Source organism: Diplotaxodon limnothrissa, linkage group LG11 (assembly GCF_057381915.1).
Source record: "Diplotaxodon limnothrissa isolate DT_005_m linkage group LG11, D_limnothrissa_male_GT1.1, whole genome shotgun sequence".
NCBI lineage: Eukaryota > Metazoa > Chordata > Actinopteri > Cichliformes > Cichlidae > Diplotaxodon > Diplotaxodon limnothrissa.
The window spans coordinates 3157736-3171127 of record NC_140606.1 but is presented as its reverse complement, the minus strand read 5'-3'; the positions used below and the strand labels follow the sequence as shown (position 1 = coordinate 3171127).

At 44.6% G+C, this 13392-nt stretch overlaps 1 protein-coding gene across 1 annotated transcript in view; it reads right to left on the bottom strand.

The window, feature by feature from the left end:
• Window positions 1–9896: 9896 nt before the first annotated feature.
• LOC146622203 (aldehyde dehydrogenase, mitochondrial-like) overlaps window positions 9897–13392 on the bottom strand; it is a 30159-nt gene continuing 26663 nt past the window's right edge. Inside the window, exon 13 of the mRNA XM_085366103.1 lies at window positions 9897–10479. Coding sequence (XP_085222229.1) covers window positions 10447–10479 — 33 coding nt within the window. The 3' untranslated portion in view covers window positions 9897–10446. The remainder of the gene's footprint in view (window positions 10480–13392) is intronic.

Sequence of the window (13392 nt, the reverse complement as noted above, 5' to 3'; positions counted from 1 at the left end):
TCTAAATGTAATTTTGAAACCAGAGTGGTTAAAAATAACTACTCTTTTTTCCCAACTTCCTTCCCTCATCACCAACTGGCCGAGGCAGATGGCCACCCCATCCCAGAGCCTGGGTCTGCCGGAGGTTTCTCTCTTTATAAGTGAGTTTTTCCTTCCCACTGTCGCCAAAGTGCCTGCTCTAGGGGGTTGGAGTCTTTGTGCATTATTGTAGGGTCTGACTTTACAATATAAAGCACCATGAGGGAAGTGTTGTTGGGATTTGTTCTGTTTCTTAACTCAAAAAGTCCAGTTACAACAGGACATTTTGAGTTAAAAAACAAAAATAAAATGAAAAAAAAAACTTTGAATTTGTGCTTTGTTTCATTTCCTGTTTAAGAAGTTTGTTCTTCCTGCAACTTTTACAAACAACAAACAACAATAGCTGAGCTGTTGGATTTACTAAGTGCATCCAAGAACACAAACAAGCAGTCCTCACACACATTTGAGAAAAACTGAGAGAGCTTTGGATCTTTATAGCTTACTGAATATTCATCTCTTTACTTTGTCTGCATGTGTCCACTTTTTGTCTTTTTCTATTTGTATTCTTCTCATTTCAAAGACATTCAAAGCTATTTGGAGACATGCAGAGTTCCTTAAAGATGAACCTAATAGAATTACACCAGTTGTTTAACTGAGGTGATCACGCTTTCCCCCACAGTCCTACCATTTTTCCCTTTTTCTGTAAAGCAATGCAAATACATTTTTAATACTTTCAGTCAAGTTTTTAATATTCATACAGGAATAAACTACAACAGAAACACCGTCACAAATCTACAGACACCATATTTACACACACATTTAGTACAAATATAATGTTTAACAGGAGTCTGATTCTTCTACTGATAAACATTTGACTTTGATTTCCAGGAATTTTCCACTGTGAGATTAATGGAAAGTGTACATTGCACATAGTGACAATGAATGACGGACCCGACCACACAGATCGCACTTTACTACACTTTTTACTCAGTTTTTGTCTCTTCCAGCCCTCAGCCCCAGCTGCACACACACAACAACAACACAACTGAACTGATGGAGCGCCGCTGTGTCAGCCTCCCTTCGCAACCGTGCCACCAACCACGCCCTGTTACACACATTATATGTCCACAAACACAAATCAAAGTGAAGGAAGAAAAACCGCAAACTAATCATGAAGCTACAGAGCCCCTTTACTGATGTACGACAAATAGCTTGATGATGACCAGCAGCTCAGTCATTAAATATTGAGGAAATCTGGTTGCAGAAATAGCAGCATCTATTCCAAAAGTGTGATCTGAGCATCATTTAGGGGCTGATACCCCACCTGAGAAGCAGTTTTTAAAAAAATACTAAGAATTTAAACATTGAGTGACTGATAAGAGTTGAAAAGAAAGGAAAAGATGTAAGTAAGGAAGTATACTGTGTTGGCCGTAGTTACATAATATAGCAGAGCTGGTCCATTTATACTGTATACAGCATAAATGGACCAGCTCTGCTATATTATCTGCCTGTGGTAACCAGTCAGTTGTACAATAACAATAATGGGCTATTCTGCTGTATTGTAAAGATTGAAAGATTGCCACCCTTAGGAGGAAGCTCATTTCCACCACTTGTATCCATGATCTCGTTCTTTTGGTCATTACTTACAGCCCGTGACCATAGGTGAGGGCAGGGATGTAGCTCGACCGATATATTGATACGATCTGGTGCAGAGTCCACATCGCTGCACCAATCCATTTGTTGATCTCCCGCTCCCCTCTCCCATCGCTCGTGAACACACCATGATAAACAAATAAACAGGAACTCGTCCCTGACCTGGAGTGGGCACTCCACCCTTTTCCAGTTGCAGACCATGGCCTCAGATTCGGAGGTGCCGATTCTCATTCCCAGCACTTTGCACTCGGTTGCACTCCAGTGTGAGCTGGAGGCCGTCACCTGATGAAGCCAATAGAACCACAACATCTGTGAAAAGCTGAGATGAAATTCTGAGACCACCCAAGTGGAAGCTTTCCTGGCCGAGAGTGTTCTGGTGCCACGTGCACTTACGGACGCCCTTATGTTACAACATAGTGTTTGCACAGAAGTCCAGTAACAGGACACCGCTCGGGTTCAGATCTGGGAGGCCGTTCCTCTCAATCACGCCCCTCCAGTCTCACTCTTGTTTCCCACATGAGCACTGAAGTCTCTAAGTACGACGGAGTCCTCAAGTGGAGCACCCTCAAGAACTCCATCCAGGGGTTCCAAGAAAGCCAGGTACTCTGGCACAAACGACAGTCACAACCTGCTTCCCAAGACGCAGGAAACAGACCCACTCCAAACCCCAACGTACAGGGAGCAAGCCGAGGAGATACTCAGATAAACACCCCAGCCCACCGCCGATCATTATTGCAACAAGATCATGATGGTGTAGGCATTTGATTTCTAAAGGGAGGTGTTGAAAGAAGAAGAATTTATTCAAAAAGTAAGTTCAGGGCTCAAAACACAAGTTTACTTTTTTTTCTTAGTCCGGCTGTGAAAATATATCGTTGAGACATCAGGTCATATACCAACTCCAAATTCTTTCCTTTTGTTACTATATTTTACCTTTTGAACTGTGTAAAGTATAAAACAAAGTTTTTAATTAAGTTGTGACCATGTGCATCTTGTTTCTCTACCTGATTAGTTCTTTTATAATGTGAGAAAAACAAAATGCAGCACACAGGCAACAGATTTATTCAGTAAAACAGACGAAACATGATCCAGCACTAAATGCAATCAAATGCAATATGTAAACTGCTTTTTCCAAAAACATCTTCTTCAGTTGCATGCTGTGTGAAAAGCTCTGCTGGTGTTAAATGTGAATACTGGACAGAGAGCGAGGTGGTGTTTATGGTGTCCAAGATAACAGGACCTATAGCTTCTCGTGCCAGTGAAGGGTGCTCAGTCTGATCGATTCAGGTGAACCTTGGAAATGACCAGAAATCTTCATTATTCTGATCTTTTGTGTCAGCAGACCTGAGTCAAAGTGGTTCAGGATTCATCTCCCAAACGGACTCTCTAGTCAGAGTTTGCAGAACGGCTCTGTCTCTACACATCCAGCTGAGCGCCTGCTGTGTATGTCTCATTTTAAGATTTACTTTTTTAACAGTCAGATTACTTTCATAAATGCTTTGTATGTCAGAAAGAAAAAATGGATTTTAATGAAGCTTAAAAGAAGAGATAAAAGTGAAATGTCTGCAAATCTGCATATTTACTGTGAACCCACTGTTTGTAAATTTTATCTTGTGTTTTTGTGTTATTGTTCTTCATTTTGTCATTTTTTCATTACGTGTTTTATCCTATTGTAAAGTGTCCTTGGGTGTCTTGAAAGGCGCTTTATAAATAGAAATTATTATTATTATTATTATTATGTGAGGGTCTTTCTATCCTTGTCGTGTCAGCATCTGAACAGACTATAACCAGTCGAGGGCTGACTCACAAAACTGCTGTTCTTACGTTTTCTCTAAAGCCCTGTTAAAAAGGTGTAACGCTCCATACTTACTCACATTATGTAAGGGCAGTTGAAAAAAGTATTCTGCAGAGGGATACATGGGAACCTTCCCAGGAAGCAGACCTGACCGGCCTCTGTCGGGCTTCCTGTTTGGTGATTTTACGACACTCGCTTTCACTGAAGGCATGGCTGCTATAACGAAACGAGCGGATGCAGTGCTGGAAAACAAAAACAGCCTTCACTGCCAGCATTGTTCTCTGCAACAGAAAAGCAAAGCAGGAAACTCAGAGCCCATTCCCTTTCAAGGCACCTTTGGACTTCATGTTTCATAATTTTCTTCAACACATTTGATTTCCAGAAATCTAGCTGGGACAATGTTTTTTCATTTTATTCTTCTGGTTTCCTCCTCACTTACGTTTCTGTGCACCCACCAAGTGTCCAGCTCTGGTAAGTGAAATGTTTTCCAGCTATAAAACACTTCTTTTGTTATTTTCATATCATACAGCTGCTAAATGTTAGCCTGATGAACTCAGAGGCATTTTTACAAGTAATTTAATGCAGAAGGATTGCATATTTATTTGAAGGCAACATGAGAAACTGGATCTGTTGTGGAGGGCAGCACCAATAATCTGAATTCAGTCATGCTCAGGATTAATTTACTCTATGTATAAAGTGCTGCTGGTAAGAGCAGATGTTACAGTTAGAAAAATCGAAAGGTGAAATAGATAGTATTAGTAGCAGTAATAATAATAGTAATCATCCATCCATCCATTTTCTTCCACTTATCCGGGGCCGGGTCGCGTGGGCAGCAGCAAAGAGGCCCAGACCTCCCTCTCCCCAGCCACCTCCTCCAGCTTATCCGGGGGAACACCAAGGCGTTCCCAGGCCAGCCGAGAGATATAATCTCTCCAGCGTGTCCTGGGTCTGCCTCAAGGCCTCCTCCCGGTGGGACATGCCAGGAAAACCTCACCCAGGAGGCGCCCAGGGGGCATCCTTTTCAGATGCCCGAACCATCTCAGCTGGCTCCTTTTATGCGCAGGAGCAGCGGCTCTACTCTGAGCCCCTCTCGGATGGCTGAACTTCTCACCCTACCTCTAAGGGAGAGAAAAAAATCAGAAAGGGTTTTATTGGCAAATGTTGAGCAGGTTTACAACATTAGGAAATTGCTGCAGTACTTAGTGCAAACATACCGTCAGATAACGCTTAAATAAACATAAAAATAAGAATTAAAAGTGCTAAGTAGATAGATATATACATGATATATACATGATATATACATGAGTGCAGATGGTGATCAGTGCCAAACATGGAATGATGCAGTGACACAGCGTAGGGTCATGTGTTAGTGGCGGGGACAATCATGTGGTTATTGTTCATGTGTCCAACAGCAGAGGGGAAGAAACTGTTCTTATGGCGAGAGGTTCTGGTGCGAATGGACCGGAGCCTCCTGCCTGAGGGGAGCAGGTCAAACAGACTGTGTCCAGGGTGAGAAGGGTCAGCTGTGACTGAGCTGCATGCCGCAGTGTCCTGGAGGTGTACAGGTCCTGCAAAGATGGGAGTCTGCAGCCAATCACCTTCTCAGCAGAGCGCACAACACGCTGCAGTCTCTGTTTGTCCCTGATAGTGGCTCCAGCATACCACACGGTGATGGAGGAGGTGAGGATGGACTCGATGATTGCAGTGTAGAATTGCATCATCGTCCGTGTTGGCAGGTTGAATTTCTTCAGCTGCCTCAGGAAGTACATCCTCTGCTGGGCTTTCTTGATGACGGAGGTGATGGTGGGCTCCCACTTCAGGTCCTGGGTGATGGTGGTACCCAGGAAGCGGAATGAGTCCACGGAGGTGATGGGGGTGTCAGTCAGGATGATGGGGGGGAGTGGGGCTGTGTGCTTCCTGAAGTCCACAATAATCTCCACTGTCTTCTGGGCATTCAGCACCAGGTTGTTGTGGCTGCACCAGGACACCAGACGTTCAACCTCTCTCCTGTAGGCAGACTCATCCCCGTCAGAGATGAGCCCAATAACGGTGGTGTCATCTGCAAACTTGATTAGCTTGACAGACTGGTGGGTGGAGGTGCAGCAGTTGGTGTACAGGGAGAAGAGCAGAGGAGAAAGAACACAGCCCTGAGGGGAGCCGGTGCTGATGGTCCGGGAGTCCGAGACATTCTTTCCCAGCCTCACATGCTGCTTCCTGTCCGTCAGGAAGTCAGTGATCCACCGGCAGATGGGATCAGGCACATTCATCTGGGAAAGCTTGCCTCGGAGATGGTCTGGAAGGATGGTGTTGAAGGCAGAGCTGAAGTCCACAAACAGGATCCTGGCGTAGGTTCCTGGGGAGTCCAGATGCTGCAGGATGAAGTGTAGGGCCATGTTGATGGCGTCGTCTACAGACCTGTTGGCTCTGTATGCAAACTGCAGGGGGTCCAGGAGGGGGGCCGTGAGGGTCTTGAGATGGGAGAGAACTAGGCGCTCAAAAGACTTCATGACCACAGATGTCAGAGCCACGGGTCTGTAGTCATTTAGTCCAGTGATCCTAGGTTTCTTGGGGACAGGGATTATGGTGGAGGACTTGAAGCAGGCAGGCACATGACATGCCTGCAGTGAGGAGTTGAAGATGCCAGAAAACACTGGGGCCAGCTCGTTTGCACAGTGTCTGAGGGTGGCAGGAGACACACCGTCTGGGCCGGGAGCTTTCCGAGCATTCAGACTCTTAAACTGCTTCCTCACATCTACAAAGCAGACTTTGAAAGAGTGATTTTAAAATTAAATGAACCAATTTAGTACTTATTTAAAAAAGTCATTTGGCAAATCATATAAAATGTTGTTAGAAATTGCATTTTACAGAAGCACTGCAATGAATTCACACTGTTGTAATGCACAATCCTACAAAGTTTTTTCTTTCTTTTTTTACTCATGCACAAAGGGGTGATCCAAGGTTTTCATCTGAACAGCCCAGTAAGGGCCCCTTTCTTCAGGGCACTCTATCTTCTCAGGTATTTTGTGTATTTTTTGGTCCAGGTGGAAGTTCTTATGGCTGGGGAAAGGCTTTATGTGGACTTGTGCTATGTTACAAGCTCAAAAGATCCAAACCCCATGCCTAGAGTGGACATTAGAGACTACGGGTGGGTGTGTTGCTTGCAGGAACTGTCATACACATTTCTTACTGTAGTTGGTTCTCCACATCGACAGCAGAACAGAAGGCAGACGCTCCCAGTTCCTGTCAGGTGGGCACAGTGTGCTCAGGTTCTCTGTGGATGCCTTTCTCTTCAAAGAAGTTTCACAAATAAGATGAAAACCTGTGTGTGTGTGTGTGCGTGTGTGTGTGTGTGCGCGTGTGTGTGTGTGTGTGCGCGCGCGCGTGTGCGTGTGTGCGCGCGTGTGTGTGTGTGTCCAAGAAGGACCCCTGAGGATTAATTTGACCCTGTCTGTGTACAGGTGCTGTACCTCTGCTGTTGAGTGTCCGTTAGTTTCACTGCAAAGTCCTGAAACTACAACGAGGCTGCTGGCAGGTTAGCAAATATGACCTAAATGTAAAGTGCAAAATTGTGTCATTTGAACAAAATGTACTGCTGTGTTTCCCCTTTCATTTATTTCTCTGAAGATAACCTGTAACTGGAGTACATTAACCAGTACAAGACTAGTGTTGTTCACAGGCGGTGTCCTCAGAAATCTCTAGGTGACGAATACACCCATCCATCCATCATATTACGGTTATCCGGGGCCGGGTTGCAGGGGCAGCAGCCTAAGCAGAGAAGCCCAGACCTCCCTCTCCTCAGCCACCTCCTCCAGCTTATCCGGGGGAACACCAAGGCGTTCCCAGGCCAGCCAAGAGATATAATCTCTCCAGAGTGTCCTGGGTCTGCCCCGGGGTCTCCTGTGACTGCTAGTCTTGGTAGCTGGGGATCAGTCCCCCATGACCTCTGCTCCTGGCCGCCACCAGGCACACATTGCACCCGACCCCTACGGCGCCTCCTGCGGGTGGTGGGCCTGCAGGAGGATGGGCCAATGTCCCTTTTTTGGACTGTGCCCAGTCGGGCCCCATGGACTAAGGCCCAGCCACCAGACGCTCACCCACGCTCTTTAGTATCATACTTAGCTATTATTCTGCAGGCGTCCCTGTGGTTCGAGTTTCCTGATGTACAATAAGAGGTAGTCGCGTTCAAAAACTAAGACCTCTGGATAAGCTCTACTGGAGTCAGAAACTGGGGGGAAAAGCAGCTTGAAAATCAAATCAAAGTTTCCCACGGACTCTCCCTTGTTCCCAGTAACAAACTGCTTTGACTTAAATCATAACACTGCTTTGGACCTTACTGCCCCTGGGAGAAATTTGATACGTTTGTATTGTTTGTTTGTTTTTTAAATTGAATGTGGCTTAGAGGATTAAATGATCTGGGTTGGCAGGAATGTGGTTTGTTGGATAAACATGTAGAGAATGAGTCCACCAGGACAAGAAATCATGGCTGTTCCTCCATGAAAGACAAAGATTGATCACAGTAAGGAAAAAGATGATGATGCTGAGGAACACTGGCGACTGGATGCAGGTGGTGAACAGGAAACGCAGAAACTGAGCTGACGGAAATGATGGAAATGGCACACGTGCTAATAAAGGAACTGAGAACAGACAGAATGATAAGGGCAGACATGAGCAGACCACATCTGCTCAGGAGACGGTGAAGGCTCCCAACTCTCAATGATGACTTATCTAGCATCAACACTATTACTGCAAGAAGGTCAGGTTTCGGTATTAAATATTTGTGGCACTGTTCCAATTTGCCCCAATGGTAATAAAGTTAGTTGTAGTGCTGCCAGCATCACAATCCAGCATGAAAGTGATAGTAATGGTGCTTGGTGTGGCAGCATGCATACTGGTAGTTCTTCAGTGCATTCATAAATGGACACGATGTTGAACAGGATGACACAACAAGCAGGAACTTCTGTTAACGGAAAAGGAACATCTGCATATGCAGACAGGTGTCGAGCTAAGCAGGACCTAATCTGCAAAGACGAGTTATCTGCTTTAATTCTGTACTAGCGGAGTTTGAAGCTCTACTGGAGGAGCAATGGCAGCCGAACATGAATTTACTGGTAGCAGACTCCACGGTGCTGCTTCAGGTTCAGGTAGTTCAGGTGAAATGCACTTGGATTACATGACTGTAACATCTGATTCAGGGCTTTTTGGCGGGTTTTTCTTCTTTTTTTTTTGGCAGCGCAAGGTTTCAGTCGAAGGCTCACATGAAGCCCGCGATATTTAAATGTAGAAGCTGAACCAGAGCTAGAGCTGAAGCAGTCATTCCACAATCAGTTCTGGATGTAATGGTAATTGTTGAATTCAACGACTACTTGTTGTGTTTAGCATAACTATGGCTCTAAGTAGTTAAATAATAAGATAAGATAAGATAACCTTTATTAGTCCCACACGTGGGAAATTTGTTTTGTCACAGCAGGAAGTGGACAGTGCAAAAGTTATGAGGCAAAAATTAGAATACAATAAGAATAAATACAGTACACAGCTGTACAGAATAGAATAAAATAAAATACTATATACAGTAGAATAAAATAAAATAAATATACAATAAGATAAAAATAGAATACAAATACAAATACTATATACAACTGAGTAAAAATACAACGATGCCAGAAAAGATTATTGCACTTAGTGTTATTGCACATGTGTGGATGTGTGTGTTTGTTCAGTTAAAGTCTTTGTTGTGGAGTCTGACAGCAGTGGGGAGGAAAGACCTGCGAAATCTCTCCGTCCCACACCGTGGGTGCCGCAGTCTCCCACTGAAGGAGCTGCTCAGTGCTGTCACAGTCTGCTGCATGGGGTGGGAGACGTTGTCCAACAGGGATGACAGCTTAGCCACCATTCTCCTGTCACTCACCACCTCCACTGGGTCCAGAGGGCATCCTAGAACAGAGCTGGCCCTTCGGATCACCCTGTTCAGTCTCTTCCTGTCCCCAGCAGAGATGCTGCCGCCCCAGCAGACCACACCATAAAAGATAGCAGAAGCCACCACAGAGTCATAGAAGGTCTTCAGGAGTGGGCCCTCCACCCCAAACGACCTGAGTCTCCGCAGCAGGTACAGCCTGCTCTGCCCTTTCCTGTAGAGGGCGTCTGAGTTATGAGTCCAGTCCAGTCTATTGTTCAGATGAACACCAAGGTACCTGTAGCTGTCCACAGCCTCAATGTCCATATAATTCACATATGAAGAAAAAGCTTCACTTCTTCATATTGATAGCTACTCGAGGCAGTCCACACTCCCAGGCAGTAAGGACGGGGCCAACCAGAGGACATGAGGCACTCAGGCCACTCTACGAAGTCTGTTTCTGGTCAGAGAGTGAAAGCTGCTCTAACTGCCTGTTTTCTGGAATCTCCTTCATCCTCTGCAGCCTGTGCTGGAGACACGGCAAACTGTATGGCACGTGTTGATGAGCCATCCTGGAGCAGCTACCTGTGCAACCCGTGCTGTGTCCAGGTATCACGTCTTGATATCAGTAGTGAAACTGGCCTGAGCCAAATTCAGAACTAGTTTTAAAAAGATGAGCAGAGAAAAACACGAGTGTCCTCCACCTGTTAAACCGCTGCTGCTTTAGGGTTTGTCTCATTGTTGCACCTGCTGTTAATTTCATTAACAGCACAGCAGCTGAAACTATTTAACACTCACAGATGTTTACCTGATTGATGCTACTCTGATTAAAATGTGCTTTCATTTTTCAACAGTGTAATTGGTCGTCTGCGAGTTTGCACACACACACATGAAGCAGAGTGACTCAAATCAATTTATTATGAAAAATGAGAGACAAGTCCACAGACCTTGGTCTCTACATACAGCTGCAGTAATACGATCAAATTCTGATTCCACCTCGCTTCAGCAGGTTGGTACTGCTTGTGTACCAGAGGACAGTTTATCTTCTCTGCATCTCTTTCAGTCAGCTGTCGTCCCGTCTCACTGCACACGTCTAAGAATTCTTTTGCAGTACCTTGATGGTCACCTGAAAGCACGAGCAGGCTGTCAACATGTAAGAAATGTCTAATGTACACTGCATCACAGGGTGCATCACATTTATTGTCATTATGTTACTAAAACATTACAAAACTTACTGTGATGCCCTCGCTGATAAAGAAAACAAAAGATCAATAAATACATAAGTAAGATTTTAAAAAAGGGCAAAAAGTGAAAAACACAGGCAGAAGTCTCGAGAGTGCAGCGACTGGATGTGAGTGTGTGTGCAGGGAAGCAGAGGGAAGGGCAGGTGGACAGATGGCTTTCACAGCTCTTGGCAGAAAGCTGTCCCTCAGGTGGGGGTTTCTATGTAACTATGCCGTGACCTCGATGGCAGCGATGAACAGTCCTGGGAGAGTGGGGTCAGCAGCAATACGACTGGCCTTCCTCTGTAAAAAGCTCTGAGCAAACGGGGGGGGGGGCCTCCACAAAGCTTCAGGCTTTGTGGAGGCTCCTCGGATGAGGAGAGGTGGGTGCTCTGTCCTCCTGGACCTCCTGTAGTCGACTATGACCTCCTTGGTCTTGCTGGTGTTAATCAGCAGGTTGTTCAACAAACAGGGAGAGGTGCCCCTCTCATTGTTTGGTATAAAACCCACCACGTTTGTGTTGTCTGCAAACTTCAGAGTCGTGTTTGAGGAGTGCATCGCTGCACTCAGTGTTTTCAAAAAGTCCCATCCCTACTGTGACCTAATATTATATTTAATATTAAAGGATGACTCTGTTACGTCCTGTTTTTGTACACGGTGCAGTAGGGATGGGTACCGGTGTCCGGTGCCATGATGGCACCGGTTCTGACATAAACGGTAGTAACCAGACCGAAAAGCAGCACACATTTCGGTGCTTTTTTTTCCTGAGCTGTGATACACTTCTAGCCAATCATTTTACGTTTCCGAGGATAGTAGGCGGGGCCAGGTACGTGCGTTCTTTTAGAGCAGAGCTACAGATTAAAAATGCCCAAGGCGAAGCGGTCAAAAGTCTGGCTGTACTTCACAACAAAAGATGCAAACTCAGCAGCAACAAGTGCTTTAAGCTGATACTGTGATACTGTCAAAGGAGGTAACACCAAGAATCCGATGAAACACCTGGCGACGCATAGCGTTTTTTTTTTAAAGCCCAGCAATGCGCCGTATTTGATAGCTTGCTGCGAGACCTCACACCGAGCGCATCTACTGTGCGTGGGTTGCCTGTTATCTGACCCGGAGTTAGCAACATCCCCCAAAAACCCCGAAGAGTAGAGTCCTGGCCCCTAGCCCTGCCAGTGTAGCAGAAATGATGAGGATGATGATGCAGCAGCAACCGTTCTTCTCTGCGTGAGCAGCTTAATGTTGTTCGTGTGTAATTAACGTTGAGTAGGCTAACCACGTTATTACATTAATGCATGTAAGGTGAACTAGCAAACATCATCATAGCTACGTGCGGCTGTCTTCTTGTTTGATGGCAGATGCTCCCTTCACCCTGGCTAAAAAGGCTAAAATGACCAAAGAAAAAGTGGAAAATAGTTAAACATGAGAGGTTTTAGGACAAAGTTTGTGTTTTTTCCATTGTTTAAGCACTGCTTCCAGCCAAGAGTGATACCATATATGCCCCATAGCTGCAGAAAAGGCTAACATTGTTATCTTTTTACAAAAGACAGCTGAACATGAGAGGTTTTTGGACCAATTTTGTGTTCTCCATTCTTTAAGCACTGGTTTGAGCACCGTTTAAGCACCGGCACCGTTTCAAAAGTACCGGTTTGGCACCGGTATCGGATAAAACCTAAACGATACCCATCCCTACGGTGCAGAAACATTATTCCCAGGTATCAAATCTTTGACACAAATATTTGTGACTCAGTCTGACTGAACACAATAAAATGATTCTTTATGGGTTTGACAACGATCGATTTTATATGACTTAATCCTTTCTAACATACTGCATAACTAATGCTGATAACTGAGCCTAATTAAACGCTCAGCTGATACTACGACCCTGATTAGAAGACCGAGTTTAAGATATGCAAGCCAAGCCTTTCCTCTCTAACCACAGAAGGCTGAACGATTGATCGTTCTCTGATCAAAACTGCGATTTCAGACAGCGCGATCATGTGACGCCCAAAGCTGCGGTTTTTTGCAGCGCTCCTGACTGACCCAGGATCTGTAGCGTTATTTATTAAGCAGAACCAGAGGACAGTTAGGAGGTGCCATAACACACTGTGACATGGTGTCTCACCAAATACGGTTTCTGTTGTATTTTACTTAACTGTAACTTCACATAATAAAGGATTTTTTGCACTTTTTTAAGTTAAGTCAAAAATGGTCCTTTTAGTTCTTCATTTGTAATAACTGGTCAAAAGCTTTAAAGGCTGTACCTGCATGTTCCTTATTAATAAATACATTTGAAACCACGTTAGTTTTCGTCATACATTAGAGTAACAGCATTTATTGTTTTGATGAAATGACGTCATTTTCTGTCATGCTTGTAAATGTTACTGTACGCTGTGAATTTTGTGCTGAAGCTTAATTTGAAGAAAATCACGAGTTGAACTGAAATCAGAATTTCTGCCAGAAAAAGCGTGATTAGATCATTTCCTGAGACTCACACGCGCTCCCTCCTGCATCAGCCTCTGAGGCATGCAGCCCACTTTGATCTTAAACAGCCAGACATATTTAACTGTTTTTCTACCTAATAAAGAAAAAGCTGCTGTGAAAAAGAAAGAAAGCTGTCAGCTTGACTCTTTGGACTTAAATTGGAAGAAATAAATGTGTAAAATACAAGTTACATATGCTGTAAGACGCATGTGTAGACGTGGTGGTAGCTCATTGTTCACACTGACCATTTTTTGGCTGTTGTAGTTTGTTGTAGTCATAAACATTTCTATATAGTGCAGAGGGTTTATTGGAGACATAATTAAGCGTTTTGCAAG